We start from the raw sequence: 26781 nt of genomic DNA, 5'->3' as shown, positions 1-26781 counted from the left end.
CCATTATCCTTACCCTAACCCTTATCTAAACCTAACCCTAGCTCTAAACCTAACATTAACCATTATCCTTACCCTGACCCTTATCGAAACCTAACCCTAACCCTTATCCTTACCCTAACCCTTATCTAAACCTAAACCTAACCCTAACCATTATCCTTACCCTAACCCTTATCTAAACCTAACATTAACCATTAGCCTTACTCTAACCCTTATCTAAACCTAAACCTAACCCTAACCTTAACCATTATCCTTACCCTAACCCTTATCTAAACCTAACCTTAACCATTAGCCTTACCCTAACCCTTATCTAAACCTAACCTAATCATTATCTAAACCTAACCCTAACCATTATCCTTACAATGACCCTTATCTAAACCTAACCCTAAACATTATCCTTACCCTAACCCTTATCTAACCCTAACCCTAGCTGTAACCTTAGCGAGCAGTTGCTTAGTAACAGAACGTTTTTTGATAGTATGACCATCAATGATGGAACATCTGTACTATCTAAATAAAGTGTGACCTGAATGTGATATGTCAGGTCTATGGATGTGTTATCTAGAGCTTATCAATGTGTTATGTAGAGCTTATGAATGTTTTATGTAGGGATTAAGAATGTGATATGTCTTTGTTATGAATGTTCTGAAGTCCTTATGAATGTGTTATGTCAGGCTTATGAATGTGTCATTAAGTTCATATGTAGGTGCCCACTGACCTGGGAGCTGAGGGCATCCAGAGACAGGTCAACACGGCGCAGCTGCTTGCTCTGGGAGAACAGGGAGTGAAAGAAGGGGCTGTAGGCCGCAAGCACCCCCTTGTGGGCAGGGAAGGTACTGCGCTGGCGCACCAACACTATGTCCACATCACAGAGGTCAGGCTGGAAGAGACGCTGCTCGTTCAACCTGTCCATCAAACAGGTGAAATGAAGAGTCACATCCTCCACCACAGAGAACTCAGCTGACGGGAAGTCTGATGTCTTCTCTACTATGAGCTGAGGAGAGGAGAGGGGGAGAGGAGGGGGAGGGAGGGGAGGGAGGGAGGGAGGGAGGGAGGGAGGGAGGGAGGGAGGGAGGGAGGGAGGGAGGGGGGGGTGCAGGAGAGGATAGAGGAGAGATCGAGGGGGAGGGGAGGAGAGGAGGGAGGGGGAGGAGAGGACAGGAGAGGATTGGGAGGAGAGGACAGGAGAGGAGGGGGAGGAGGAGAATAAAAACAGTGTTATCATTGGATGAGGAGTACTTTCTATGACAAGTAGATTGCTGATAAAGATGTTTTGTGTTTATTACAGAAAGACCGTCGTTAGAGAAACATCTTTAGAAAGAGAGCAAATCATTAGCTTGGGATTCTCAGATGGATCTTAATTTGATCACTCTTGTTGCTGAGAATGTTTCTGCACAGAAGAAATGCAAACTTGTAGTGTTTTCAAGGTAATTTACACTTTAAAATGTCCAGCTTGATTTGCCGTAACGAAAAATCAATCAATCAAATGTATTTCTAAATCCCTTTTTACATCAGCCGATCTGTATCAATCTCTTCAAATCTCTGTTAATTATTATCCACGTAATAATTCACATTATCCTGTTGCTGCAGGATTATTTTCCTTCTGTAGCAAACTGGATCAAATTAAGATCCTACATCTGTATTACATTGTCTTTCAGAGGCTACTAAGACAAGGGCACAGACCACTGAGACAAGGGCACAGACCACTGAGACAAGGGCACAGACCTGAGAAGACAGTACAGACTACACTGTACAGTAGGGCTCATTCACAGTACAGACTACACTGTACAGTAGGGCTCATTCACAGTACAGACTACACTGTACAGTAGGGCTCATTCACAGTACAGACTACACTGTACAGTAGGGCTCATTCACAGTAGGGGTCAATCAGAAATCAAAGGTAGTTTGATCTGTGCTCACACCTCAATCTCCCAAGTGGGGTGTCTTATAGCACAGGAAGGGCAAGGTCTCCATCTGAACAGGACACACACACACACACACACACACACACACACACACACACACACACACACACGTCGTCTCTGAAAGATATATTGATACTCAGTGCCAACTCCTCAAATTAGCCCTCCCTCCTCCTCCTCCCATTATCTCTTGTCTCCTCTCCCTCCTCTTCCCATTATCTCCCTCCGCCTCCCATTATCTCCATTCTCCTCTCCCCGCTCCTCCCAATATCTCCCTTCTCCTATCATTATCTCCCGCCTCCTCCCATTATCTCCCTCCTCCTATTATCTCCCTTCTCTTCTCCTTCTCCTCCCATTATCTCCCTTTTCCCCTCCCCCATCCACCAATTATCTCCCTTCTCCTCTCCCTGCTCCTCCCATTATCTCCCTTCTCTCTCCGCTTCTCCCATTATCTCCTTTCTTCTGTCCTTCCTCCTCCCATTATCTCCCTTCTCTTCTCCTTCTCCTCCCTTCTCCTCTCCATCCTCCTCCCATTATCTCCCTTCTCTTCTCCTTCTCCTCCCATTATCTCCCTTCTCCTCTCCCTCCTCCTCCTAATATCTCCCTTCTCTTCTCCTTCCTCCTCCCATTATCTCCCTTCTCTTCTCCTTCTATTATCTCCCTTCTCCTCTCCCTCCTCCTCCCATTATCTCCCTTCTCTTCTCCCTCTCCTCCCATTATCTCCCTTCTCCTCTCCATCCTCCCATTAGCTCCCTTCTCCTCCCCCTCCTCCCATTAGCTCCCATCCCTCCCCTCCTCCCACCAGCTCCCTTGTTCTCCCTCCTCCTCTCATAATGTGGGCGATAGCCTAGTGGTCAGAGCTTTGGGCCAGGAACCGAATGGTCTCTGGTTCGAATACCTGAGCCGACAAAGTGAAGAATCTGTTGCTGTGCCATCTAGCAAGACAAAAAGCGGATTAGCTCCGGGGACGGCGTACTACTATGACTGACCCTGTAAAACAACACCTATCATACTACTATGGCAGACCCTGTAAAACAACACCTATCATACTACTATGACTGACCCTGTAAAACAGCACCTATCATACTACTATGGCAGACCCTGTAAAACAACACCTATCATACTACTATGACTGACCCTGTAAAACAACACCTATCATACTACTATGACTGACCCTGTAAAACAACACCTATCATACTACTATGACTGACCCTGTAAAACAACACCTATCATACTACTATGACTGACCCTGTAAAACAGCACCTATCATACTACTATGGCAGACCCTGTAAAACAACACCTATCAAACTACTATGACTGACCCTGTAAAACAGCACCTATCATACTACTATGACTGACCCTGTAAAACAACACCTATCATACTACTATGGCTGACACTGTAAAACAACACCTATCATACTACTATGACTGACCCTGTAAAACAACACCTATCATACTACTATGACTGACCCTGTAAAACCACACCTATCAAACTACTATGACTGACCCTGTAAAACAACACCTATCATACTACTATGACTGACCCTGTACAACAACACCTATCATACTACTATGACTGACCCTGTACAACAACACCTATCATACTACTATGGCTGACCCTGTAAAACAACACCTATCATACTACTATGGCGGACCCTGTAAAACAACACCTATCAAACTACTATGGCTGACACTGTAAAACAACACCTATCAAACTACTATGACTGACCCTGTAAAACAACACCTATCATACTACTATGACTGACCCTGTAAAACAACACCTATCATACTACTATGGCTGACACTGTAAAACAACACCTATCATACTACTATGACTGACCCTGTAAAACAACACCTATCATACTACTATGACTGACCCTGTAAAACCACACCTATCAAACTACTATGACTGACCCTGTAAAACAACACCTATCATACTACTATGACTGACCCTGTACAACAACACCTATCATACTACTATGACTGACCCTGTACAACAACACCTATCATACTACTATGGCTGACCCTGTAAAACAACACCTATCATACTACTATGGCGGACCCTGTAAAACAACACCTATCAAACTACTATGGCTGACACTGTAAAACAACACCTATCAAACTACTATGACTGACCCTGTAAAACAACACCTATCATACTACTATGGCTGACCCTGTAAAACAACACCTATCATACTACTATGACTGACCCTGTAAACAACACCTATCATATTACTATGACTGACCCTGTAAAACAACACCTATCATACTACTATGACTGACCCTGTAAAACAACACCTATCATACTACTATGACTGACCCTGTGAAACAACACCTATCAAACTACTATGACTGACCCTGTAAAACAACACCTATCATACTACTATGACTGACCCTGTAAAACAACACCTATCATACTACTATGACTGACCCTGTACAACACCTATCATATTACTATGACTGACCCTGTAAAACAACACCTATCATACTACTATGACTGACCCTGTACAACAACACCTATCATACTACTATGACTGACCCTGTGAAACAACACCTATCAAACTACTATGACTGACCCTGTAAAAAAACATATCATACTAACATACAAACTCCCTTCTTCCTTCCTCCTCTCATTAACTTGCTTCTAATCTCTCCTCCCTCCCTCCTCCTCTCATTATCTCCCACCTCCAAGCCTCCATCCTCCTCTCATTATCTTCCATCTCCTCCCTCCTACCTCCTCCCATTAACTCCATTCTCCTCCTCCATCCCTTCCTCCCACCTCCTCCCATTAACTACCTTCTCCTCTCTCCTCTGTCCGTCCCCCATTTGCTCCCTTCTCCTCTCTCCTCTGTCCCTCCCCTATTAGCTCCCTTATCCTTCCCCCTCCCTCCCTCCCACCTCCCCCCAATATCTCCCTCTTCCCTTCTCCTTTCATATTTCTGAATGACAGATGAGTTCCTGTACATGATGTCTACCAGGTGAGTAGCAACCTAGTCATGTCTGCTATCTAACACTAATAATGACATCTTTCACATTTCATCAAGCAACAACGCCAAACAAAACAGCATTTTAGATTTATGACCCCATCTCTCTTTCCTCCCCTCCCTCCGTCTCTCCTTCCCTCTCTCCATCCCTCTCCTTCCCTTCATCTCTCCTTCTTTTCTTTCTTCCTTCCTTCCTTCCACCCCCCCTCCCTGTAAATGTTGGTGTGTAACTGTGTGTTGTCTCTGTCATTACAGGGAGCAGCTCTTCTAACCAGCTTCTCAATCAGTAGACCTCCCATGATGCATTACTCATCTGCAGTGACCCGAAACAGGCGCAGGGGGACTACTGATTACTGGCACACCAAACCCAGAAGTGACGCAGAGGTTAAGCAGCGTTCCATCGTTACGCTCATACAGCATTCCATCGTTACGCACGCACACACTTTGCCGAGTTGGACTGGTTCTCCCTATAACCATCAACCCTATAGCATTCATACTGTAGATGTTGTCCAAGTCGCTAGTACTTTACTATTTTCATACAAAAAGCCCTGCCAACTGGGTGTTATGTACTGGTAGAGGCCCGCTTCCCACAGCAGAGCCAAGCTGGAGAGAGCAGAGTAGGGTAGATGCCAGATTTCAGAGAAATGCCAAGCGGGACAGAGCAGAGTAGAACACAGCAGAGTAGAACATAGCAGAGTAGAACAGAGCAGAACAGAGCAGAGTAGAGTAGAACAGAGTAGAACAGAGTAGAGCACAGCAGAGTAGAACACAGCAGAGTAGAACACAGCAGAGTAGAACAGAGCAGAGTAGAACAGAGCAGAACAGAGCAGAGTAGAGTAGAACCGAGTAGAACAGAGTAGAACACAGCAGAGTAGAACACAGCAGAGTAGAACACAGCAGAGTAGAACAGAACAGAGCAGAGTAGAACAGAGTAGAGTAGAACAGAGTAGAGTAGAACCGAGGAGAACAGAGTAGAGTAGAACAGAGTAGAGTAGAACAGAGTAGAACGGAGTATAATATAACAGAGTAGAACAGAGTAGAGTAGAAAAGAGTAGAAGAGATTGGAGTATAACAGAGTATAGTATAACAGAGTAGAGTAGAACAGAGTAGAGTAGAACAGAGCAGAGTATAACAGAGTATAGCAGAACAGAGCAGAGCAGAATATAGCAGAACAGAGCAGAGTATAACAGAGTATAGCAGAACAGAGCAGAACAGAGCAGAGTATAAAATAATAGAGTAGAACAGAGTAGAACAGAGCAGAGTATAGCAGAACAGAGCCGAGTATAACAGAGTATAGCAGAACAGAGCAGAACAGAGCAGAGTATAGTAGAGTAGAAGAGAGTAGAACACAGCTGAGTAGAACATAGCAGAGTAGAACAGAGCAGAACAGAGCAGAGTAGAACAGAGCAGAGTAGAATAGAGTAGAGTAGAACAGAGTATAGTATAACAGAATAGAACAGAGCAGAACAGAGCAGAGTATAACAGAGTAGAGTAGAATATAACAGAGTAGAACAGAACAGAGTATAACAGAGCAGAGTATAACAGAGTAGAGTATAACAGAGTAGAGTAGAACAGAACAGAGCAGAGTATAACATAGTAGAGTATAACAGAGTAGAGTAGAACACAGTAGAACAGAACAGAACAGAGCAGAGTATAACAGACCAGAGTATAACAGAGTAGAGTATAACAGAGTAGACTATAACAGAGTAGAGTAGAACAGAGTAGAGTAGAACAGAGGATAACATAGCAGAGTATAATAGAGTAGAGTAGAACAGAGCAGAGTAGAACAGAACAGAGCAGAATATAACAGAGCAGAACAGAGCAGAGTATACCAGAGCAGAACAGAGCAGAACAGAGCAGAGTATAGCAGAGCAGAGTATAAAAGAGTAGAGCAGAACAGAGCAGAGTATAACAGAGTATAGTAGAAGAGAGTAGAGTAGAACAGAGCAGAACTGAAAATAACAGAGTATAGCAGAACAGAGTATTGAAGAACAGAGCAGAACAGAGCAGAGTATAACAGAGCAGAGTATAACAGAGCAGAGGATAACAGAGTAGAACAGAACAGAGTATAACAGAGCAGAGTATAACAGAGTAGAGTAGAACAGAGCAGAGTATAACAGAGCAGAGTATAACAGAGTAGAGTATAACAGAGTAGAGTAGAACAGAACAGAGCGGAACAGAGTAGAACAGAGCAGAAAATAACAGAGTATAGTATAACAGAGTAGAGTAGAACAGAGCTGAACAGAGTATAACAGAGTATATTAGAACAGAGCAGAACAGAGCAGAACAGAGCAGAACAGAGTATAGCAGAACAGAGCAGAACAGAGCAGAGTAGAACAGAGTATAGCAGAACAGAGCAGAACAGAGCAGAGTAGAACAGAGTAGAGTAGAACAGAGCAGAGTATAACAGAGTATAGCAGAACAGAGCAGAACAGAGTATAGCAGAACAGAGTATAACAGAGTAGAGTAGAACAGAGCAGAACAGAGCAGAGTAGAACAGAGTATAACAGAACAGAGCAGAGTATAACAGAGTAGAGTAGAACAGAGCAGAGCATAACAGAGTATAGCAGAACAGAACAGAGTAGAGTATAACAGAGCAGAGTATAACAGAGCAGAGTAGAACAGAGTATAGCAGAACAGATTAGAACAGAGCAGAACAGAGCAGAGTAAAATAAATTTGAACAGAGTAGAACAGAGAAGAACAGAGCAGAATATAACAGAGTATCGCAGAACAGAGCAGAGTATAACAGAGTAGAGTATACCAGAGTATAACAGAGTAGAGTATAATAGAGTAGAACAGAGTAGAGTGTAAAATAATATAACAGAGTAGAACAGATTATAACAGAGCACAGTATAGCAGAACAGAGCAGAGTATAACAGAGTATAGCAGGACAGAGCAGAACAGAGCAGAGTATAACAGGGTAGAGTAAAACAGAATAGAACAGAGCAGAACAGAGCAGAGTAGAACAGAGTAGAGTATAACAGAGTAGAACAGAACCGAGAATTATAGAGCCGAGTATAACAGAGTAGAGTATAACAGAGTAGAGTAAAACAGAACAGAGCAGAGTATAACAGAGTAGAATATAACAAAGTAGAGTAGAACACAGTAGAACAGAACAGAGCAGAGCAGAGTATAACAGAGCAGAGTATAACAGAGTAGAGTATAATAGAGTAGAGTATAACACAGTAGAGTAGAACAGAGTAGAGTAGAACAGAGTAGAGTAGAACAGAACAGAGCAGAATATAACAGAGCAGAACAGAGCAGAGTATAACTGAGCAAAGTAGAACAGAGCAGAGTAGAACAGAGCAGAACAGAGCAGAACAGAACAGAGCAGAGTATAACAGAGCAGAGTATAACAGTATAGCAGAACAGAGCAGAACAGAGCAGAGTATAACAGAGTAGAGTAGAACAGAGCAGAGTAGAACAGAGCAGAGTAGAACAGAGCAGAGTAGAACAAAGCAGAGTAGAACAAAGCAGAGTAGAACAGAGTAGAGTAGAACAGAGCAGAGGATAACAGAGTAGAGTAGAACAGAGCAGAGTATAACAGAGTAGAGTAGAACAGAGTAGAACAGAGCAGAGTAGAACAGAGTATAGCAGAAGAGAGCAGAACAGAGCAGAGTATAACAGAGTAGAGTAGAACAGAGCAGAGTAGAACAGAGCAGAGTAGAACAGAGCAGAGTAGAACAAAGCAGAGTAGAACAAAGCAGAGTAGAACAGAGTAGAGTAGAACAGAGCAGAGGATAACAGAGTAGAGTAGAACAGAGCAGAGTATAATAGAGTAGAGTAGAACAGAGCAGAGTATAACAGAGTAGAGTAGAACAGAGCTGTGTATAACAGAGTAGATTAGAACAGAGCAGAGGATAACAGAGTAGAGTAGAACAGAGCAGAGTATAACAGAGTAGAGTAGAGTATAACAGAGTAGAACAGAGCAGAGTCGAGTATAACAGCGTAGAACAGAGCAGAGTAGAGTAGAACAGAGCATAACAGAGTATAACAGAGTAGAGTATAGTATAACAGAGCAGAGTAGAACAGAGCAGAGTCGAGTACAGTCTTTAACAGATGGAGGAATGAGGAAAATGACCCCTGACTGCCCAGCCACAGCCAGCTGGGGTTTACAGCTCTAGATAGTCTGTATTTCCCACAATAACAGTTCAGACAGACAGACAGACAGACAGACAGACAGACAGACAGACAGACAGAATGACAGAATGACAGACTGACGGACAGGGAGGATGACAGACAGGCGGACAGAGAGGCTGACAGACAGATGGACGGACAGACAGGCTGACAGGCGGACGGACAGAGGCTGCCAGACAGACAGAGAGTCTGTGAGACAGACAGAAGGGCTGTGAGACAGAGAGGCTGTGAGACAGAGAGACTGACAGACAGTTAGACTGACGGACAGAAAGGCTAACAGACAGACGGACAGACAGACAGAGACTCTGACAGACTTAGAGACTGACAGACAGAGAGACTGACAGACAGTTAGACTGAAGGACAGAAAGGCTGACAGACAGACGGACAGACAGAGACTCTGACAGACAGAAAGGCTGACAGACAGATGGACAGAGAGGCTGACTGACAGACAGAGAGACTGTGATACAGATGGACAGAGAGGGTGTGAGAAAGACAGAGAGGGTGTGAGACAGACAGAGACTGTGAGACAGATGGACAGAGAGGGTGTGAGAAAGACAGAGAGGGTGTGAGACAGAGAGGGTGTGAGAAAGACTGAGATTGTGTGAGACAGACAGAGAGGGTGTGAGACAGATAGAGAGGGTGTGAGACAGACAGAGAGGGTGTGAGACAGACAGAGAGAGAGAGGGTGTGAGAAAGACAGAGGAGAACAGACCTCTAAGAGCTGCTGCCATTTTAAACTTTTTATTGTCCTTCTGTTCGATGTAGTTCTATCACACAGACACAGAGGCCCAGAGAAGGGGAGCAGAAGACACATTAAAACCTTGGATTCTTTCTTATCCTCCAACCTATTCAGACTCCCCACACTGGGTCATGAGCAGAGCACAACTATTTAGTAGGGCCCTGCCTGTCTGTATCTAGGAGAACTGTGACACAGCTGAGCTAACTGTATAACACTGCTGTGGTCTTGGCTGGACACTCAACAGCTGACAACCAGCCACCCTGTAGTAGAACAGAGGAGAGGAGAGGAGAGGAGAGGTGAGGAGAGGAGAGGAGAGGAGAGGAGAGGAGAGGAGAGGAGAGGAGAGGAGAGGAGAGGAGAGGAGAGGAGAGGAGAGGAGAGGAGAGGAGAGGAGAGGAGAGGAGAGGAGGTTTCAGGCAAAAGTTGGCTTTATAAAAAACTGAAATTGTGATGCTTTCATACTCCCGAAGTAATCTATAAAACAGATAAGGATACTATTCGTCCTCTTGGTAAATTGGAACTACGTCACAGTAGAGAAGCTATTCGTCCTCTTGGTTAATTGGAACGGCGTCACAGTAGAGAAGCTATTCATCCTCTTGGTTAATTGGAACTACGTCACAGTAGAGAAGCTATTCATCCTCTTGGTAAATTGGAACTACGTCACAGTAGAGAAGCTATTCATCCTCTTGGTTAATTGGAACTACGTCACAGTAGAGAAGCTATTCGTCCTCTTGGTTAATTGGAACTACGTCACAGTAGAGAAGCTATTCATCCTCTTGGTTAATTGGAACAGCGTCACAGTAGAGAAGCTATTCATCCTCTTGGTTAATTGGAACTACGTCACAGTAGAGAAGCTATTCATCCTCTTGGTTAATTGGAACTACGTCACAGTAGAGAAGCTATTCATCCTCTTGGTAAATTGGAACTACGTCACAGTAGAGAAGCTATTCATCCTCTTGGTTAATTGGAACTACGTCACAGTAGAGAAGCTATTCATCCTCTTGGTTAATTGGAACAGCGTCACAGTAGAGAAGCTATTCATCCTCTTGGTAAATTGGAACTACGTCACAGTAGAGAAGCTATTCGTCCTCTTGGTAAATTGGAACTACGTCACAGTAGAGAAGCTATTCATCCTCTTGGTTAATTGGAACAGCGTCACAGTAGAGAAGCTATTCGTCCTCTTGGTTAATTGGAACTACGTCACAGTAGAGAAGCTATTTGTCCTCTTCGTTAATTGGAACTCCATTACAGTAGAGAAGCTATTCATCCTCTTGGTTAATTGGAACTCCATTACAGTAGAGAAGCTATTCGTTCTCTTGTTTAATTGGAACTACGTCACAGCAGAGAAGCTATTCGTCCTCTTGGTTAATTGGAACGGCGTCACAGTAGAGAAGCTATTCGTCCTCTTGGTTAATTGGAACTCCATTACAGTAGAGAAGCTATTCGTCCTCTTGGTTAATTGGAACTCCATCACAGTAGAGAAGCTATTCATCCTCTTGGTTAATTGGAACTCCATTACAGTAGAGAAGCTATTCGTTCTCTTGTTTAATTGGAACTACGTCACAGCAGAGAAGCTATTCATCCTCTTGGTTAATTGGAACGGCGTCACAGTAGAGAAGCTATTCATCCTCTTGGTTAATTGGAACGGCGTCACAGTAGAGAAGCTATTCATCCTCTTGGTTAATTGGAACGGCGTCACAGTAGAGAAGCTATTCGTCCTCTTGGTTAATTGGAACTCCATTACAGTAGAGAAGCTATTCATCCTCTTGGTTAATTGGAACTCCATCACAGTAGAGAAGCTATTCGTCCTCTTGGTTAATTGGAACTCCATCACAGTAGAGAAGCTATTCATACTCTTGGTTAATTGGAACTCCATCACAGTAGAGAAGCTATTCATACTCTTGTTTAATTGGAACTACGTCACAGCAGAGAAGCTATTCGTCCTCTTGGTTAATTGGAACGGCGTCACAGTAGAGAAGCTATTCGTCCTCTTGGTTAATTGGAACGGCGTCACAGTAGAGAAGCTATTCATCCTCTTGGTTAATTGGAACGGCGTCACAGTAGAGAAGCTATTCGTCCTCTTGGTTAATTGGAACTCCATTACAGTAGAGAAGCTATTCGTCCTCTTGGTTAATTGGAACTCCATCACAGTAGAGAAGCTATTCGTCCTCTTGGTTAATTGGAACTCCATCACAGCAGAGAAGCTATTCATCCTCTTGGATAATTGGAACTCCATCACAGTAGAGAAGCTATTCGTCCTCTTGGTTAATTGGAACTCCATCACAGCAGAGAAGCTATTCATCCTCTTGGATAATTGGAACTCCATCACAGTAGAGAAGCTATTCGTCCTCTTGGTTAATTGGAACGGCGTCACAGTAGAGAAGCTATTCGTCCTCTTGGTTAATTGGAACTCCATCACAGTAGAGAAGCTATTCGTCCTCTTGGTTAATTGGAACGGCGTCACAGTAGATAAGCTATTTCAATTTTTTCCTCTATTGGATCTGATCCGAAGCTTAAAAACCGGTTACAGTAGAACTTAAAGGTAGATCAGACCTTTTCCATTGACGTGTTGCTTCTGTAAGTCTGAATACCAGGGGAAAAAAATTCATCAACTTTGTTTCCACGTCATTTCAACCAAAAAATGTAATGTGATGACCTTGAATCAATGTAATGGTGATTCCTCTTTTTTTATACCAAACTTTTAGTTTGAGGCCCAGTAAGGCTTTATGTTTGAGTTTGAGGCCCAGTACGGTTTTATGTTTTAGTTCGAGGCCCAGTAAGGTTTGATTCGGGAGTTTGAGACCCAGTAAGGTTTGATATGGGAGTTTGAGGCCCAGTAAGGTTTGATTTGGGAGTTTGAGGCCCAGTAAGGTTTGATTTGGGAGTTTGAGGCCCAGTAAGGTTTGATCTGGGAGTTTGCGGCCCAGCAAGGGTTGATTGCCCTGAACTACTTCACAGAGTTATCCTGCCCTGAACTACTACATCACAGAGCTACCCTACCCTGCCCTGAACAAGTAACACAGAGCTACCCTGCCCTGAACTACTACATCACAGAGCTACCCTGCCCTGAACTACTACATAACAGAGCTACCCTGCCCTGAACTACTACATCACAGAGCTACCCTGCCCTGAACTACTACATCACAGAGCTACCCTGCCCTGAACTACAACATCAAAGAGCTACCCTGCCCTGAACTACGACATCACAGAGCTACCCTGCCCTGCCCTGAACTAGTACATCACAGAGTTACCCTGCCCTGAACTACTACATCACAGAGGTACCCTGCCCTGAACTACTACATCACAGAGCTACCCTACCCTGCCCTGAACAAGTAACACAGAGCTACCCTGCCCTGAACTACTACATCACAGAGCTACCCTGCCCTGAACTACTACATAACAGAGCTACCCTGCCCTGAACTACTACATAACAGAGCTACCCTGCCCTGAACTTCTACATGACAGAGCTACCCTGCCCTGAACTAGTACATCACAGAGCTACCCTGCCCTGAACTACTACATCACAGAGCTACCTTGCCCTGAACTACTACATCACAGAGCTACCCTGCCCTGAACTAGTACATCACAGAGCTACCCTGCCCTGAACTACTACATCACAGAGCTACCTTGCCCTGAACTACTACATCACAGAGCTACCCTGCACTAAACTACCACATCGCAGAGCTACCCTGCCCTGCCCTGAACTACTACATCACAGAGCTACCCTGCCCTGCCCTGAACTAGTACATCACAGACCTACCCTGCCCTGCCCTGAACTACTATAACACAGAGCTACCCTGCCCTGAACTAGTACATCACATCACAGAGCTACCCTGAACTAGTACATCACATCACAGAGCTACCCTGCCCTGAACTTGTACATCACATCACAGAGCTACCCTGCCCTGAACTAGTACATCACATCACAGAGCTACGCTGCCCTGAACTACTACATCACAGAGCTACCCTGCCCTGAACTACTACATCACTGAGCTACCCTGCCCTGAATGACTACATCACAGAGCTACCTGCCCTGAACTAGTACATCACATCACAGAGCTACCCTGCCCTGAACTAGTACATCACAGAGCTACCCTGCCCTGAACTACTACATCACAGAGCTACCCTACCCTGAACTACTACATCACAAAGCTACCCTGCCCTGAACTACTACATCACAGAGCTACCCTGCCCTGAACTACTACATCACAGAGCCACCCTACCCTGCCCTGAACTAGTACATCACAGAGCTACCCTGCCCTGAACTACTACATCACAGAGCTACCCTACCCTGAACTACTACATCACAGAGCTACCCTGCCCTGAACTACTACATCACAGAGCTACCCTGCCCTGAACTAGTACATCACATCACAGAGCTACCCTTCCCTGAACTAGTACATCACATCACAGAGCTACCCTGCCCTGAACTTGTACATCACATCACAGAGCTACCCTGCCCTGAACTAGTACATCACATCACAGAGCTATGCTGCCCTGAACTACTACATCACAGAGCTACCCTGCCCTGAACTAGTACATCACAGAGCTACCCTGCCCTGAACTACTACATCACAGAGCTACCCTACCCTGAACTACTAGCTATACGAGAGATCAGTCCCCTTAGAAGAGATCATCACCACCTAGCTGGGCTGGGAATGGTTAGCATGTAAAGACAGTCAGTTTGCTGCCATCTGCTTCAGTGTCTGTGTGATCCTACTATGACAGGCTCCCTCCCTGTCTGTCTGCACAGTACACCCTCCTCTCCCCCTCCTCCTGTTCTCTCTACACAGGCTCCCACCCTGTCTGTCTGCAGTCTGCACCGTATACCCCCTTTCCTCTCCCCCTCCTCCTCCTCCTCTCCTCCCCTCATTCCCTTCCCTCCTCAGGATATAAACCCAGGACTGACCTTGAGGAAGACACACACACACACACAGAGAGGCTAAAACTCCCTAGGGGAGCAGGACAGTGGAGGCACAGGCTTGAATGCCCACTGTTAAAAGTCTAAGCTGTGGCTAGGTGCATGAGTACATGTGACACTGCTGGTGAGCTCACTGAAATTCTAAATAAGGAGTCAGTCAGTATCAGAACGGGTGATTAATAATAAACTGGTCTTAAATACATCTACAACTAAAAGCATTACATTTTGGTTCAAAACATTCTCTAAGACCTAAACCTCAGCTGGAGGTGTGTATAAAGGGTGTGAACATTGAGAGAGTTGATGAAGCTAAACTCCTAGGTTTAACATGTGATGGTCATTTATCAGGGTCAAGTCAGACAGACAAAGTTCCTGTCAAGGTGGGGAGTGGTATGTCTTTTTTATGAAACGATGTCCTGTTTTTTTTAACACAAAAATCAACTGTACTACAGATGTAGGATCTTAATTTGATAACTGTTTTTGTTGTTGAGAACTATTCTGCATATCAGGTAATGCACACTTGTCATTTTTTTCAAGGTTTAAAAAGGATTCTAAAGTTTGTAATTTCTTTAAACTTGATTTGCCCTAACGATAAATGTATAAACCCCTACAAAAAAAGAATCCTTTAATTATAATCCACATAATATACTGAACAAATATAAAACGCAACATGTAAAGTGTTGGTCCATTTTTGAAAAGCAAAAAATAAATACAATTTGTACACAAATTTGTTTTCATCCCTGTTAGTGAGAATTTCTCCTTTGCCAAGAAAATCCATCTACCTGACAGGTGTGGCATATCAAGATGCTGATTAAACAGCATGGTCATTACACCTTGTGAAGAGGAAAATAAAAGTCCACTCTAAAATGTGCAGTTTTGTCACACAACACAAAGCCAGAGATGTCTCAAGTTTTGAGGGAGCGTGCAATTGGCATGCTGACTACAGGAATGTCCACCAGAGCTGTTGCCAGAGCTGTTGATTTCTCTACCATAAGCCTCCTCCAACGCTGTTTTAAAGAATTTGGCAGTATGTCCGACAAGCCTCACAACCGCAGACCACAAGCACTGTGCCTTCGGAAATTATTCAGAACCCTTGACTTTTACCACATCTTGTTATGTAAGAGCCTTATTCTAAAATTGATTAAACTGTTTTTATCCTCATCAATCTACAGACAATAGCCCAAAATGACAAAGCAAAAACAGGTTTTTAGATATTTTCGAACATTTATAAAATAAAAATAAACTGAAATATCACATTTGAATAAGTATTCAGACCCTTTACTCAGTACTTTGTTGAAGCACCTTTGGCAGCGATTAAAGCATCGACTCTTCTTGGGTATGACGCTACAAGCTTGACACAACAGTATTTGGGGACTTTCTCCCATTCTTCTCTGCAGATCCTCTCAATCTCTGTCAGGTTGGATGGGGAGCGTTGCTGCACAGCTATTTTCAGGTCTCTCCGGAGCTGTTCGATTGGGTTCAAGTTTGGGCTCTGTCTGGGCCACTCAAGTCTCGAAGCCACTCCTGTGTTGTCTTGGCTGTGTGCTTAGTTGTCCTAGTTGTCCTGTTGGAAGGTGAACCTTCGCCCCAGTATGACGTTCGGAGCGCTCTGAAGCAGGTTTTCATGAATGTTCATTGTTCCGTTCATCTTTCCTTCTATCCTGACTAGTCTCCCAGTCCCTGCCGCTGAAAAACATCCCCACAGTATGATGCTGCCACCACCATGCTTCACCGTAGTGATGGTGCCAGGTTTCCTCCAGACGTGACGCTTGGCATTCAGGCCAGAGAGTTCAATCTTGGTTTCATCAGACCAAAGAATCTTGTTTCACATGATCAGAGTCTTTAGGTTCCTTTGGGCAAACTCCAATGTGCCTTTTAATGAGGAGTGGCTTCCGTCTGGCCACTCTACCATAAAATCCTGATTGGTGGAGTGCTGCTGAGATGGTTGTCCTTCTGGAAGGTTCTCCCATCTCCACAGATGAACTCTGGAGCTCTGTCAGAGTGAGCATTGGGTTCTTGGTCACCTCCCTGACCAAGGTTTTTCTCCCCAGATTGCTCAGTTTGACTTGGCGGCCAGCTCCAGAAAGAGTCTTCTTCCATTTAAGAATGATGGAGGCCACTGTGTTCTTGGGGACCTTCAATGCTGCAGACATGTTTTGGTATCCTTCCCCAGATCTGTACCTCGTCACAATCGTGTCTCTGAGTTCTACGGACAATTCCTTCGACCTCATGGCTTGGTTTTTGCTCTCCCATGCACTCTCAACTGTGGGACCTTTTATAGACAGGTGTTGCCATGCACCTGCAAATTAGATTGCTCAGATGTGCGAGTGTGTTTTGAATTTTTTATAGACAGGTGTTTTAAAACAAACAGTGGTTTGTCCTTTAAAAGTTGCAGCGTACCGCGACGCAGCTTGCACGGTGCAGCAGAATTCTATGGCACATTATTTAACTGTGAACCACTGGTACCAGTAATGCAAGTTAGTGCTTTTGACCACCAGAGGGCATCTTTGAGAAGCATTTGATAAGCTTCAATAGTGGCTGTACAGTACTAGAGAATTTAAAACCTTTTTTGTAAGACCATAGTATATGGGACTGATTTTAAGAAATGTTGATTAATTAATTTGATTAATATTATGGTGTTTATGTTCCAAGAAAAATTAAAAACCATTTGGATTTCCATTAGGAAGGAAGAAAAAATATGCCGCTGTACAACGTGACAGTCGGGAGTCGGTTACAGTACTATTTAGCTACACACGGGAAACCGGGGTTAAATTCCCGACGGGGAGGAAGAGTAGGATGTCCTTGTAAATCAAAATGTGTTCTAAACTGACTTGCCAAGTTAAATAAAGGTTACACTAAGAACATAACATTTCTACACCCTAATTGTATAACTGTAGTCTAACCAATACCCAAACGGAGATTCAGTGAAATTAAAAAATCTCTGATTTATTAAGACCAGTCCCCATTGATTTATCTCTACCAGTCCCCATTGATTTATCACTACCAGTCCCCATTGATTTATCACTACCAGTCCCCATTGATTTATCACTACCAGTGCCCATTGATTTATCACTACCAGTCCCCATTGATTTATCACTACAAGTCCCCATTGATTTATCACTACCAGTCTCCATTGATTTATCACTACCAGTCTCCATTGATTTATCACTACCAGTCCCCATGCTTGTCTCAGAGCAGCGTGAAACGGTGCTAAAATAGTTGTAGTCTATTGCTTCAAATCCTATTGCTTCTAACTTCAATAGGCTCTTTAAATAAATAAGACCTACACCACTTCTAACAGCACATTACTCAACACTAGCGAGACTCATGTCGCCCACGGTAGGCCTACAGTATATCGAAAAATAAGATCTGACTCTCTGCCAGTAATTACATATAGAGGATTGGAGGATATTTCTGTAATTCAGTGATATTTATTCACATAGTAATTCGTTATGGATCCATAAATAAATAAACATCTGCATTTTGAAAGAGTATTTTTATCATTATTTTATTAACAAAAGTATAAAGATGCCATTATTAGTTACATTGTTTTAGTTTGAACGTGCAGACTGGCACTAAGAACAGAACAGCAGGAACGTTTCCCTAGTCATTACCGTTATTAGTGCAATGCTCCTTAAAGTGTTGTCAGTGGGGTGGGGGGTGGGGACCCGGGTGGGGGGTGGGATGGGGGCGGGGCGGGGCGGGGGCGGGGTCCCGGGTAGGCCTACGGTATATCCAAAAATATGGCGTGACTCTCCGCCATCAACTACATAAAGAGGATTGAAGGATTCTAAATTAAATCCAAAAGTCACTTCTAAAAAAATATATATTTCCGCTTTATTTAACCAGGTAGGCTAGTTGAGAACACCTTTATTTAACCAGGTAGGCTAGTTGAGAACACCTTTATTTAACCAGGTAGGCCAGTTGAGAACACCTTTATTTAACCAGGTAGGCCTGTTGAGAACACCTTTATTTAACCAGGTAGGCCAGTTGAGAACACCTTTATTTAACCAGGTAGGCCAGTTGAGAACACCTTTATTTAACCAGGTAGGCTAGTTGAGAACACCTTTATTTAACCAGGTAGGCCAGTTGAGAACACCTTTATTTAACCAGGTAGGCCAGTTGAGAACAAGTTCTCATTTACAACTGCGACCTGGCCAAGATAAAGCAAAGCAGTGCGACAAAAACAACAACACAGAGTTACACATAAACAAATGTGCAGTCAATAACACAATAGAAAAAATCAATATACAGTGTGTGCAAATGAGGTAGGATAAAGGAGGTAAGGCAATAAATAGGCCATAGTGGCGAAATAATTACAATTTAGCAATTAAACACTGGAGTGATAGATGAGCAGATGGATGTGCAGAAGATGAATGTGCAAGTAGAGATACTGGGGTGAAAAGGAGCAAAAATAAATAAATAACAGTATGGGGGTGAGGTAGTTGGATGGGCTATTTACAGATGGGATATGTACAGGTGCAGTGATCTGATCTGATCTACAGGTGCTGCTCTGACAGTTGGTGCTTAAAGCTAGTGAGGGAGGTAAAAGTCTCCAGCTTTAGTGATTGTTGCAATTAGATTCTGTCATTGGCAGCAGAGAACTGGAAGGAAAGGCGGCCAAAGTAGGAATTGGCTTTGGGGGTGACCAGTGAAATATACCTGCTGGAGCACGTGCTACGGGTAGGTGCGGCTATGGTGACCAGAGAGCGGAGATAAGGCGGGGCTTTACCTAAGAAAGACTTATAGATGACCTGGAGCCAGTGTGTTTGGCGCCGAATATGAAGCGAGGGCCAGCCAACGACTAGAGCATACAGGTCACAGTGGTAGGTAGTATATGGGGCTTTGGTGACAAAACGGATGGCACTGTGATAGACTACATCCAATTTGCTGAGTAGAGTGTTGGAGGCTATTTTGTAAATGACATCGCAGAAGTCAAGGATCGGTAGGATAGTCAGTTTTACGAGGGTATGTTTGGCAACATGAGTGAAGGATGATTTGTTGCGAAATAGGAAACTGATTCTAGATTTAATTTTGAATTGGAGATTTAATGTGAGTCTGGAAGGAGAGTTTACAGTCTAACCAGACACCTAGGTATTTTTAGTTGTCCACATATTCTAAGTCAGAACCGTCCAGAGTAGTGATGCTGGACGGGCGGGCAGGCGGGCAGCGATTGGTTGAAGAGCATGCATTTTGTTTTACTTTCATTTAAGAGCAGTTGAAGGCCACGGAAGGAGAGTTCTATGGCATTGAAGCTCATCTGGAGGTTAGTTAACACAGTGTCCAAAGAAGGGCCAGAAGTATACAGAATGGTGTCGTCTGCGTAGAAGTGGATCAGAGAATCACCAGCAGCAAGAGCGACATCATTGATGTATACAGAGAAGAGAGTCGGGAATTGAACCCTGTAGCACCCCCATAGAGATGGCCAGAGGTCTGGACAACAGTCCCTCCGATTTGACACACTGAACTCTGTCAGAGAAGTAGTTGGTGAACCAGGCGAGGCAATCATTTGAGAAACCAAGGCTATTGAGTCTGCCGATAAGATTATGGTGATTGACAGAGTCGAAAGCCTTGGCCAGGTCGATGAATACGGCTTCACAGTACTGTCTTTCATCAATGGCGGTTATGATATCGTTTAGGACCTTGAGCTCATGGGTCTCCCAGTGGGTATCAAACCTGCATCTGTTAGCACTGAGGGAGCCCCCATCCACTCAGGAGCCCCAATCCACTCAGGAGCCCCCATCTACTGAGGGAGCCCCCCATCTACTCAGGAGCCCCCATCCTCTGAGGGAGCCCCCATCCACTCAGGAGCCCCCATCTACTGAGGGAGCCCCGCATCTACTCAGGAGCCCCCATCCTCCGAGGGAGCCCCCATCCTCTCAGGAGCCCCCATACACAAAGTATCAAAATATAGAGGGGTGTTGGTAAAGGTATATTGTCCTGTTAATAGCCAATAATGGGCTATTATAATACTGTACATGGTGTCCAGATCAGGAAACCCAAAAATGTTTTTATTAAAGACTATCAGAAAGAATAATGGGCTGTTATAATACTGTACATGGTGTCCAGATCAGGATAACCGACACATGTCTTTATTCAAGACTATCAGAAAGAATGTTGGTACTTATTTATTTTGATCCAGAGCCTTGAATGAGTCACTCAGCTTTATTAAGGCCATAGAGGGAGAGAAATGCTGGGCCACTCTATGGGACTCCCAATCACGGTCGGATGTGATACATAATTAAACTTTATGCCATGCACGCCTCCAACTCAATCATCAAGTTTGCAGACGACACTACAGTAGTAGGCTTGATTACCAACAACGATGAGACGGCCTACAGGGAGGAGGTGAGGAGGTCAACAAAACAAAGGAGATGATCGTGAACTTCAGGAAACAGCAGAGGGAGCACAGAAGAGGGAGCAGTCCCCTAGTCCAAAATGAATTCACAGTGTCATGACGTTGGCCTGGGGCATAGGTTTATGACCTTCATAAATACCTCTCCCTCCCTTTTCTCTTCTCTAACCTACTGAGGTTACATTTAAAAACCCCTTGGCTAACATAGAGATTCTGGGAACATCAGAAGGTGGGGGGAAATTAACTATATTCTGGTAATCCGAACAATTGAACATATGCAGTGGTACTTAATGAATATGATGTCAGTTCGGTTGTCATCTGAGACATTCTCATTAATGACAAGATGACATAAACTCTACAGTGGAAAGTCTATACATCAGAGTTATCGGATTCACATGGAATTGTTGTTCAATTTAAATGTTTGAATATGAAATTATTTGTGATGGGATGAAATGTGATTTTAAACACAACTTTTCAAACACACCCTCCTCTTCCTTCCTATATAAGCTCTTGACTACAACATAACTTTCTGTTCCGCGGATGTGAGATGACGATCCCATGTCAGAATGGTTCAGGAAAAAACTACAGAACGTTGCCAACATCAGCATGAGCTTTGCTTGCGAATGGTATGAACTTTGAACTCTTATTCACGACAGAAGTGATACCTCCTAGCCGTTGAGTTAGCGACCGCAGCTGCAAACGAGGGCTAGGAAGGAACAGACAGAATATCCCATCTACCACACAACGACGTCATTACAACTTATCCAAGGGACCACCAGAGACATTCTTCAAAGGACAGAAGACTCGGTTTGGCAACACGGCCTTCCACCTACCACCAACCTACTGAAGCGCAGCTCAGAGTAAATTTTATTGCATTTTCCTTTTCCAAATGGGCGGTAATTTAGAATGCATGAGATACTGTATTTACGATAGCACAGCTTCTCCCCTTTGTTCCCCAGTCTCCCACTCTTTCACTCAAACCCAGCCCCCTTTTCCTTTGTGTAACAAGCTGTCATATCTGTTCCGCCCACTAGGGACGTTTCCTATGACGTAAAGAATTATCCAGGTATACCTCATTCTTTTTATATGTTATTCTGTGTGATTAGTTAGGTATTTAGTAAATAAATAATTTAACCCAATTTTGTATTGCTGATTCAACTTGTTAGCCAGGATTCTTGCAGATAACCAAGAATTTACAACTTTCAGAATATGAGACTGAAGTAAGATGACGATTAATGTGGACTGCTATTGATGTAAAATATTGCTAAATCTTTAAGAGTTTATTCGGAAGATAACAGCTCTATAAATATTTTTCCGTGGTGCCCGACTCTCTAGTTAATTACATTTACCTGATTAGCTCAATCAGGTGATATTAATTACGGAGAAAGTATTTTATCGAATAGCATGTCATAGCAATAAATCCGGCATAGCCAAAGACACAACAACGGCAACACAGTAATTACAGAGCCATGATCGTATGGAACTGCCTTCCATTTCCAATTACTCAATTAGGCCCTAAACTGCAAAATTATATAAACATAATGATGAAACAACATCTCATGGAACAGTAGGGACAGTGATAAATGGCTAAAAAAAACATGATGCAATCACTATTGCACTCCACACTGCCCTTTCACACCTGGACAAACGGAACAACTATTTGAGAATGCTATTCATTAACATCACTAAACTAAGGACCCCGGGGCTAAAATCCTCCCTCTGCAACTGGATCCTGGACATCATGACGGGCCGCCCTCAGGTGGTAAGGATAGGTAACAACACAACCGCCATGCTGATCCTCAACATGGGGCCCCCTCACGGGTGCGTGCTCAGTCCCTTCCTGTACTCCCTGTTCACTCATGACTGCACGGCCAGGCACGACTCCAACACCATAATTAAGTTTATCGATGACATAACAGTGGTAGGCCGACAACGAAGGAGACAGCCTATAAGGATGAGGTCAGAGACCTGAACGTATGGTGCAAGGACAACAACCTTTCCCTCAATGGATCAAGACAAATGAGATGATTGTGGACTACAGGAAAAGGAGAACTGAGCAAGCCCCCATTCTCATCGACGGGGCTACAGTGAAACAGGTTGAGAGCTTCAAGTTCCTTGGTGTTCGCATCACCAACAAATTAACATGGTCAAAGCACACCAAGAGAGTCGTGAAGAGGGCATGACAAAACCTATTCCCACCCAGGAGACTGAAAAGATTTGGCATGGGTCCTCAGATCCTCAAAAGGTTTTAGAGCTGCACCATAGAGAGCATTCTGACTGGTTGCATCACCGCCTGGTATGGCAACTGCTCGGCCTCTGACCGCAAGGCACTACAGAGGGTAGTGCGTACAGCCCACTACATCACCGGGGCCAAGCTGTCAGAGGAAGGCCATGAAAATGGTCAAAAAGTCTCCAGCCACCCTAATCATAGACTGTTCTCTCTGCTAATGCACGGCAAGCAGTACCGGAGTGCCAAGTCTAGGTCCAAGAGGCTTCTAAACAGCTTCTACCCCCAACCCATAAGATTCCTGAACTGCTAATCAAATGGCTACCCAGACTATTTTCATTGCCCCCCCCCCTCTTCTACGCTGCTGCTACTCTGTTATTATCTATGCATAGTCACTTTAAAAACACTACCTACATGTACATATTACCTCAATTACAATGACACCGGTGCCCCCGCACATTGACTCTGAACCGGTACACCCCTGTATTACTGTTGAAGTCGGAAGTTTACATCCACTTAGGATGGAGTCATTAAAACTAGTTTACATACACTTAGGTTGGAGTCATTAAAACTAGTTTACATCCACTTAGGTTGGAGTCATTAAAACTAGTTTACATCCACTTAGGTTGGAGTCATTAAAACTAGTTTACATACACTTAGGTTGGAGTCATTAAAACTAGTTTACATCCACTTAGGATGGAGTCATTAAAACTAGTTTACATCCACTTAGGTTGGAGTCATTAAAACTAGTTTACATCCACTTAGGTTGGAGTCATTAAAACTAGTTTACATCCACTTAGGATGGAGTCATTAAAACTCGTTTTTCAACCACTCCACAAATTTCTTGTTAACAAACTATAGTTTTGGCAAGATGGTTAGGACATCTACTTTGTGCATGACAAGTCATTTTTCCAACAAATGTTTACAGACAGATTATTTCACAGTATCACAATTCCAGTGGGTCAGAAGTTTATATACACTAAATTCCAGAAAATGATGTCATGGCTTTAGATGCTTCTGATAGGCTAATTGACTACATTTGAGTCAATTGGAGGTGTACCTGTGGATGTATTTCAAGGCCTACCTTCAAACTCAGTGCCTCTTTGCTTGACATCATGGGAAAATCAAAAGAAATCAGCCAAGACCTCAGAAAAAAATGGTAAACTTCCACAAGTCTGGTACATCCTTGGGAGCAATTTCCAAACCCCTTAACTCAGAAAACAAATTGTAGACCTCCACAAGTCTGGTTCATCCTTGGGAGCAATTTCCAAATGCCTGAAGATACCACGTTCATCTGTACCAACAATAGTACGCAAGCATAAACACCATGGGACCACGCAGCCGTCATACCGCTCAGGAAGGAGACGCTTTCTGTCTCCTAGAGATGAACGTACTTTGGTGTGAAAAGTGCAAATCAATCCCAGAACAACAGCAAAGGACCTTGTGAAGATGCTGGAGGAAACAGGTACTAAAGTATCTATATCCACAGTAAAATGAGTCCTATATCGACATAAGAACAACAAAGTCAAGGTATTGGAGTGGCCTTCACAAAGCCCTGACCTCAATCCTATAGAAAATGTGTGGGCAAAACTGAAAAAGAGTGTGCGAGCAAGGAGGCCTACAAACCTGATTCAGTTATACCAGCTCTGTCAGGAGGAATGGACCAAAATTACCCAACTTATTGTGGGAAGCTTGTGGAAGGCTACCCGAAACATTTGACCCAAGTTAAACAATTTAAAAGGCAATGCTACCAAATACTAATTGAGTGTATGTGAACTGCTGACCCACTTGGAATGTGATGAAAGAAATAAAAGCTGAAATAAATATTTCTCTCTACTATTATAAGAATTTCACATTCTTAAAATAAAGTGGTGATCCTAACTGACCTAAGACAGGGATTTTTACTAGGACTAAATGTCAGGAATTGTGAAAAACTGAATTTAAATGTATTTGGCTAAGGTGTATGTAAACTTCCGACTTCAACTGTAGTCTCACTATTGTTATTTACTGCTGCTCTTTAATATTTGTTATTCTTATCTCTCACTATTTTTATATATTTTTTCTTTTCTTTTTTGCGGTAATTTTCTTAAAACTGCATTGTTGGTTAAGGGGAGGTGTTATGACTGTCCTGATCAGGTCAGGTTACAGGAGACCACAACCCTACAGATTATCTCTCAACCCCAACAGAGGAGGAGAGATCTAGGGGTCTGAAGATGTGGGGGGTTTTATGACCCCTCACGCCCCTTGCAAATCTCAGGCCACAGACAAATTCCTTTGTCCTGTTACTATGGAGAACCAGCCTCAGAACATTAAACATGAAATCAAGGGACTTTGGAACAATGGTTTCCGTCAGCCACAATGGTGGTCATGACGATAGATGGAATATGAAAATGTATGTCATTTTGGTTTGTTATTAAAGGTTAATAGATGACGTTATTACGAAAACTTTAACATCAACAGTTTACCTAGTATATGTTTGATGTTTATACATTGTACGTTGTATGGAAAATGTCCAAATCAAAGAGAATATTTTGGTAAAGATGAAATGTGAAGTTAGTTGTCTAAAATTGGATTTGAATCAAATCTAGACCTTGCCCATAACTTGGTACGCCCATTGAAGTGCCCTAAAGGCGGTTACACCCACTTCTGACATGAGGGTATAAAACCTGTGAGTAAAGAATTTAGAGATTAGACTACGTAACCCAAGCTGCAGCTGAGGTCTAAAAAGTCAACAAACCCAAAACGCTTGGGTTTGAAGACAAAGATATATTTTTCTACCCAAGCTACGGATGAGTAGCTGTGTCTAACGGGTGAATTCAAGTCGAACCACCTAGCCTCCATCTCCCATTAATCGTGGGATCTAAAGGGTTTCATTCCTATGCTGTGAGCTCTGAGCTACAGAGCTGTCTGTCCTCAGAAGAGCCCTTCCAGAACAAGGGAGAGGAATCAGACCAAAAGGACACTGACATCGTGAGGACGACCAGAGAGTTGCGCCGGAGAAGTGCGTCATTGAGCAGCCTGGACGGTCGACGCGGAGAATCCACAGAGACCTTCCCCACGTAATTACATCATTATATTTTGACCCATAAGAACGTCAGTTTGGAGCAAGGCTAGGGTTAGAATAAGCATAGCTGACAAATTCACCCAAATGTATATTTCTCTCGTGTACATTCTCTTTTTCTCTCTCTTTTAAATCCCCATTTTGGGTGACATGTGCCATAGTGTGTTGGCCCGTCATACTAAGTTCTAATTAATAGCCTAGAATGTGCTTTTGTGTATGTATATATTTTATCATCATTTTAGCTTTCTAGTAGATGAATACTCAACTAAGATTGGTGTGGTACAAACTCATTGGTGAGACCCGGGTCCGTGTAGATTCCCGGATTATGTGACGTTCAGAACGAGACTGTAGACGTAACTGATTAATTAGCGGCTGTTGTAAAATCGATATTCTGATATTCTTTGAGTTAATTTGGGAAATAGAAACTCAATAAAAATGTA

General features: G+C 43.4%; 1 protein-coding gene across 2 annotated transcripts in view; it reads right to left on the bottom strand.

The window, feature by feature from the left end:
* zbtb47b (zinc finger and BTB domain containing 47b) overlaps window positions 1–26781 on the bottom strand; it is a 143526-nt gene that overhangs the window by 96718 nt on the left and 20027 nt on the right. For both annotated transcript variants that reach the window (XM_036945624.1, XM_036945625.1), the window contains exon 2: window positions 716–991. In XM_036945624.1, the coding sequence (XP_036801519.1) occupies window positions 716–991 (276 nt within the window). The remainder of the gene's footprint in view (window positions 1–715; window positions 992–26781) is intronic.

The sequence above is a fragment of the Oncorhynchus mykiss genome, chromosome 15 (genome assembly GCF_013265735.2).
Source record: "Oncorhynchus mykiss isolate Arlee chromosome 15, USDA_OmykA_1.1, whole genome shotgun sequence".
Taxonomy (NCBI): domain Eukaryota; kingdom Metazoa; phylum Chordata; class Actinopteri; order Salmoniformes; family Salmonidae; genus Oncorhynchus; species Oncorhynchus mykiss.
Note: the sequence above shows the minus strand (reverse complement) of the source record. Positions and strands in the feature narration are given on the sequence as shown.